At 36.3% G+C, this 7,285-nt stretch overlaps 1 protein-coding gene across 1 annotated transcript; it reads right to left on the bottom strand.

Moving 5' to 3' along the window:
• Positions 1 to 297: 297 nt before the first annotated feature.
• ACCA-3 (carboxyl transferase alpha subunit) lies at positions 298 to 6,742 on the bottom strand. Its single transcript, NM_001249077.2, is given in 11 exon segments — positions 298 to 1,314; positions 1,404 to 1,481; positions 1,744 to 1,812; positions 1,894 to 1,945; positions 3,930 to 4,084; positions 4,169 to 4,283; positions 4,407 to 4,567; positions 4,696 to 4,803; positions 5,466 to 5,540; positions 5,670 to 6,025; positions 6,407 to 6,742. Coding segments are annotated over 10 exon segments (2,052 nt in total). The 5' UTR covers positions 5,988 to 6,025; positions 6,407 to 6,742; the 3' UTR covers positions 298 to 393.
• Positions 6,743 to 7,285: the final 543 nt, after the last annotated feature.

The raw sequence follows: 7,285 nt of genomic DNA, 5'->3' as shown, positions 1-7,285 counted from the left end.
CAAGTTCATACCAACTACACCATTTAAGCAAATAAACAAGTAGCGCAACATTGTCAACCCCTTCCCTCAGAAACCAAAAAGTAGGGCTAATAATTCTTGCAAATAACATTACAGCACCACGCGTCATATTATTACTCGGTTCCTCAAACTCAAACAATTTATACAATGTTCATCTAAGTCTATTCAGGGAGAACTTTAACATTTTAAATAATTAAAAAAGAGCAAAATGAACATGAAAAGAAAAGAAAACATAAAAAGTCAATCTAAATATAACTGCAACATTGTGACTCAAACAAATACAAAATGGTTTTCAATTTTATTCCCTCTTCTGGTCCTCTATTGGAAGATTATAGAAAAAATATTAGCCACCATTAACACGGTATCTCCTTAAAATTACCAAAACATGTCTCTAAGAAGTATGGCCATAATAATTTTAGATGATTTTTTAAATATAAAATCACCAATTCTATTATTTGATTCTGAATCAGGCGTCTCTCCAGCCTTAGGAAGCTCCAATTTCAATTGCAGTATCTTGCTCTTAATATCATCCGATGAGTTTACCAAACTTTCAATTTGATTTTCTATTACTTCTTTTACTTCTTTTACTTCTTTTAGTTCTATCATAAACCCAACGATTTTCTTCTTCAACTCGTCATCCAAATCACTTGCCGAGGATGCACCAGCACCTTTAATTTCAGCCTTTAATGCTTCAAATGTTTCCCTTATTTTTGGATCACTCAAGGCATTATCAACTTTTTTCTCCAACTCTTGCTTAAAGGTGACAGCCTGATTGTCCTTGTTTGCATCTGAAAGAAGCTTTACTTTACATAATTCGCTCAGATACTTAAACTTATTCTGCAGCCTACCATAATTGGGAGCTGCACGCAATTGCTGTTCAAACTCCACCCTTAGCTTTTCTATCTTATCCTTCAGCAATGGATCAACAATTTGACTATCTGCATTTGCTTTTGAAACTTCCTCCCTTAGTTTCAGCAAACTGTCTGTCAAGCCCGTGGCTTTAACTGCCTCAGAGTATTCTAGACCGACCTCCCTTGCCAGTTGCTTTAGCATCTCATCCAGATCTAGTTTTGGAGGAACAGGAGAAGATTCCTTAGCTTCCAAAACCTGTTGCTTCAGTTTCTCAACCTCAACTTCTAGTTCAGCATCAGGAATCTTAGCAATAGATAGATCCCTCTTCTTCATGTTGGCTTTTCTCTTGGGATCTATAGGAATACCTTCCTGGAATCCACCAATCTTTCTGAACTTAAGCATGCGATGTTTTAACAGTTCTTCTGTGTTCATCTTCGTGAGTTCCTACATAATGGACAAGAGAAAGTTCCAAAGTTAACACATGCGTTAACATATTTGTTTTCAGTATAACACTTGCTGCCTGCAAAACTTACATCCATGGTTTCTTTGATAGCCTTTTTTATCTGTTGAGAGGTCCACTCTGGATCTGCATGTGCACCACCAAGTGGCTCCTATTGAAAAAACAAAATGAAATTCTATTTAGCTTCTATTCCCAAGAGAATATTGTTATCAATCTGTAATTTCAAATGTTTATATTATACAAGAAAGGATAAAATTAGAACAAATCCAAGCAGGAGTTAAAGGTTTGACAAATTTGCCTTAACACTGAAATACATATGACCTATATACTCATATTTAAACCAATAAGATGATAAATTCCATGTATGTGAATAAGATTTAAGAGAAAAAGCATAATTAACAGTAGCTTCTTACAGGTATAACACCGTCTGCAATTTGTAATTTGCACAATTCAGTGGCAGTAATCTTCAATTTCTCAGCAGCCTGTAAAGGATAATAAAAAAGAAAATAGTTAAACTAAAATATTATGAATCGAAAGAGTCAAAGTACTGGCATCGTATATACCTTTGGAGAAGCTTTGGCGGTCTTCCACAAGATTGCTGCACATGCCTCTGGACTAAATCATGTAATAAATAATGGTCAAACCAGCAGAACAAACAGCAAGACTATTCAATTTGTAAAATTATCAATAATAATGCAAGTAGTCAACCATATCACTCACTGACTTTCTCTCTCTCTCTCTCTCTCACACACACACACACACACATACACACACATATATATGAGAAAGTATCAAATTTTTTTTTGATAAGCAAAACTAATATATATTAATATAAAGGGAAAAGTACAAGTGGTACTGATATATGTACAATGTGTCCATACTATCTGAAAACCTATGGAAACCTAATTCAAGCTTTATTGCAAGAATTAACTCTCCATAGGTGAGAATTAGTAAAGACACCTTCCATCAAAAACCTATAGGACAATCCCCCCCTGATTACAAAACCCAACTCTTATGTTGCTTGCCCATGACTGAAATGGAATATCAAATCCTTTTTCCAAATTTTTGAGCCAACTCCAGCAGAAGAAAATAGCATCCTCCATCAGCTTTTGACCATTAAACCTTTCATTTGCAAATATAATTTTGTTTCGATGAAACCAGATGCGCCAAGTTAAGGCAGTCCACCATATTTGCCATCGCTGAAAGATAATACCCTTGAGATATGGCAATGTTGAAGGAAATTGTATCTAGGTGATTTTGGGAAAACAGCCTCTATATTCAGCCAGGTCAATGATTCCCACCAAAGAGGCAGTATTCTGTCACAATTAAAAAACAAGTGGGATACCTCCTCCTCATTTGATCTCATCAAAATTGTCTTCTAGTAATTGGGAAGCTAACACTTTGTAAGCACTGCCCACAGTGTAATCCCCACAAGGATCTAGCCTCCACCCCCTCCTATCCCGCTGATCAACCTGCACTGTCACAATCTGAATATCCTCCATGAATTTTGCAACTCTGTCCACCTCCACTTCTCTAAAAAGCCTTCTCCACTCTAGGTGCCATTCCCATCCTCCTGCTGATGCTATCCCCATCTGCTGAATTGAATTCTGTTGCTGCTGAGATATACTATATAGACGAGGATATTTGTCTGCTAGCGATTTTCCACCAGTTAGCCAACCATCTTCCCACAGTTTAACCATTGCTCCACAGCCAATTTTCCATTCTATAACACCTCTGAAAAATCTCCCCTCCCCAGAAGCATTACAGACATGTCTTAAATCCCACCCCCAGATTGAATCAGAGGTATTTGATCTGGATTCATCCAGACTTCTCCAGCTCTCGTGTTTGGAATCCAAAACCTTCACCCACAATTCCCCCTCATGATGGAAAAGGTTCCAACGCCATTTCCCAAGAATAGTGCAATTGAACTTTTCAATATCCCGCACCCCCAACCCACCTTTCTCATCTGGAAGACAAATTGTCTCCCAATTTTACCAAGCAATTTTCCTTTGGTCTGAATTTCCACCCCATAAGAACCATCGCTGCAGCCTCCCCAATTTGAAGGCCACTTTCTTCGGGACCCATACATGGTGGGTTGCGATTGAATGACTGTGTAAGAAATGAAGAAAACTACAAATATAGACCATTAGATCGTATTTTTAACTGGTGTCAAAGATTGTGCTGCTTTTTTAATTTGTCCTGTTGTGCACAACACACTGACCAATATCGTCACTCATAGCCTCTATTTCTCACACTGCCCAACATTGCCAGTCATACTCTCAGACTCAACAACATACCTTTATAAGGCTTTAGGTGTGGTGGGAAAAACAATTTCATGAAAGAATTCAATTGCATGTGGCACACAAATCATAACTTTAAGCATTTCATATATATTGTAATTGGGGTTTATCCATTTTTTTGTTAATAAGGAACCAGGTTTCTATGATTCTATCAACCTTGAAACTTCGGCTATAGATAATTGCAAGAAGCTCTACAACATTCATCCAACATGCACAGGGGAGGGGGGAAAGGCATATAATTGAAATAATTATTACAATACTATAAAATTTGCAAATAGTAGAGTAAAAAATTAAATCACCTGGCAACATAAAAAACAGCATTTTCAAGCATGAGTAATTTATTAGCACATCCAATGGCTAGGGCACCACCCGAACCACCTTCTCCAATAACTATAGATATAACTGGCACCTTCAGACCAAACATGGATCTCAAATTGTGAGCAATCGCTTCACCCTGCAAGCATGAAAATCAACAAATGGGTTAGCCTTGTAACAGAAGAAAGCCAGAGAATCTTAGAGAGCCTAACTAGCTACATACCTGTCCTAGTTCCTCTGATTTAAGGTCAGCATATGCCCCAGGCGTGTCAATGAAAGTAACTATGGGGAACCCATGATGATCTGCATATTCCATCAAGCGAAGGGCCTTCCTGTAACTGTTTGAATTGAAAATTTACCATCAGTGTCAAATGCAGATAAAATCAATGTTAATTAGAGTTTCTATCCTATCTTAAATCTAGTCAATTTCTTGTATCAACTAGAGTTCCTCGTCAACATACCCATGAGGAGTTGGCATCCCAAAGTTACGCTGAATGTTTTCTTTAGTATTTCTACCCTTTTGGTGACCGATGAACATGTAGCTTCTACCATCTATAGTCCCTAGACCAGTAACAATAGCAGGATCATCATAACCTGCCCGATCACCATGGAGTTCAACAAACTGAAACACGAGGAAACATGGAAATTCGGTTAAAGTGGTTCAATAACAAAAAAGCAACTAGAATATGTATTATGAAAATGAAATAACTAAAATATTGAAGTTAAAAACAAAAATAATACTTAGAAGACCTTTTCAGTTATGTTAAAGACATGATCAAGGAAAGTTGGCCTGTTAGGGTGCCGTGCGATGTTGACCCGCTGAATAGGAGTCAGATGCGTATACAGATCCTTTAAAGCCTGAAATAATAATGCGAGCAGTGAAAGGATGAGACTTTTACCAATTTTACTGTTCAAATTTTAGGGATTGGGAGGAAAAGTTAAAATAACACAAAAAAGTATATATCTGAATTTTGAATAATGTAACTCTGAATAATTTTATTACAAAACAATAAACTTTACCCCTACTTACTGATAATACAGGTAAAGAACAAGTGTAGCACAAGCCTAAGTCAATAAAACTCATCATTCTAACACAATATAACAATTAACAACACAATAATATTCTTTAACACAAGATACCCTAGTAGTTACTTAAATGTAAAGAAAAGTATCATCTGGCAAAAGAGAAGCAAAATAAAACAAATAAATAAATAACCCTCTACGGAAACAGTTGAATCTGCATTTCAGAGAAAAAGATATACTATAAGCTACTAAGAAGTCACAGGGCATTTGTCGTAAATGGATAGCCAACATGAATGACAGTCAGGCTTAACTAATTTGCTTAAGACACAACTAACCCAGTGTGGGCTAAAAATATGCTATATATTCAATCTTGCAAACAACAAGCAGAGAGAAGCATGATGGCAATTTTCTCATGAAAACTCTTATCATCGTCAGTTTGCTCATTCAAGTAATCCACTTTTCTTAAGAACAAAACGTATTTGTTATAACAGTCAAACCTGCTGGTACTTGTTCTCCAATGAGAGAATCTGATCACTGAAGTCCAGTCCAGTTTCGTTCGCCATCTTCTGTACCTGTTTCCAACCATAAATACCACTTATGTTAGCCCATTAGCAATAAGCACAACCTCCACGAATCAGGCAAATACAACATATTCATTCTCGCTCGAGCAAACAAAGCACACAGATTAAGTTAGAAGTTACATCAATGATCTTCTTTTGCAGATCAACAAGAGGCTTTTCAAAATCCAAAGTGACAGGCTTTGGCTTCTCCTTGAGTGGCTTGAACAAGGAAAGGTGGCTCAGCACCCCACCTTTCACATTGGGATCAGGGTTAGCAGGCCAAGGATATTCATGCTTCTTCACCTTCCTCAGCTTAGCAGCAACTGTAAAGTCCCTCCTCTTCAAAACCAACTTTCCCTTCCCCAAGGTTCTCAAAGGAACACCATTGAAACCGCTGGTTGAACTCCTCAGAAGATCCGAAGCAGAAGCACCAGAAAGAGATGCAGAAGAAGCAGCCATGTTTCCCCTTCCAACTCAATCCCCCAAATCAGCAAAATCTAAAAACAGAACCAAAAACACAAGAGACCCAGAATAAGATCACCAAAACCAACACTCAATAAGGAAACAAAGAGACAAAATCAACAAGACCCAGAAAGGGAACTCGAAAAAAGAGTGAAAAAGGACAGACTTTATCTGGATCCAAAAGAAAACAAAAAACAAAAAAAAGTCTCGTCATGAACCCATTTAAGCTACTTAACTAATCTCCATTTTCACAAAATCCAAGGAACATCGAGCAAGAGTTTCAAATTCTCACTATCAAAAAATACCATAAACCATTCATTCAGTTCAGAACTCATTAAACAAGCTCCTGAAATTGAGGAGAGTAAACTCCATTATCAAGGAGCAAAAGGGGGAGGGAAGTTTTGAAGGAAAATTACCAGGGAGAAGTTGAAGATCCAGAAAAAGAGGGAGAGAGAGGAATAAGTGCAATCTAATTCTAACGGTAAGAGAAAGAGAATGCGATATAATTAAGGGTGTATTAAGGGTGTGTTTGAGTGAAAGAACTTCGTAGAGATCGTTAATGAAAGAGGAGAGAATATGAAAGTAAAAAGAAGTTGTTGTTGTTTGTCGTAGGGAGTAGAAGGCAAAGGAAACAGATTGGGGTTTTGTTGTTCAAAGAAGGAAAAAGCCAAACCCCAGAGTGATGGAGGCGATACTTCTTATGCTGCTGCTATGAGTGAGTGAGTGAGTGTGTCTCGCAACTCACAATTATGAGCCAGCTTTTTTTGGTTTGGCAGTTAAACTATACAGACTTCATTCTTTCTTCACATTATACAACACAAATTCTATGTAACAAAACAAAATAACACACTAGCATTAACATTAAACATAAGAATGTACTTACAAGTTAACATTAAACATAAGAATGTACTTACAAGTCACACAACACAACAGAATATGTTACCCTAGACTCGAGAGATGGAAATTTTGGGTGGGCACATATATGTTTAAATTTTAAGGTTTATTTATTTTATGTAATGTGGTTGAAGAATTCTAAGTTGTGGTTGAATTAAAAATGTCTCTAAATTTAATTTTTAAAGTAATTATTAAATAAATAAGTAATGTTATTATATAATAAATAATATATTATTTTACAATTGTATTCTTCTATTAATAAAATATATTTTTACTTTTTAGTTTCATAATATGATATGCTCTATCTTATTCTTATTAATGGTTTGTTACACTAATACAATCTGAGTTACTTATTAACTATATTTTATTATATATTAGTTTAATAAGAGGGAATTGAGTTA

This window comes from Glycine max, chromosome 18 (assembly GCF_000004515.6).
Source record: "Glycine max cultivar Williams 82 chromosome 18, Glycine_max_v4.0, whole genome shotgun sequence".
Lineage (NCBI taxonomy): Eukaryota > Viridiplantae > Streptophyta > Magnoliopsida > Fabales > Fabaceae > Glycine > Glycine max.
This window is presented reverse-complemented; position numbering and strand designations above follow the sequence as displayed.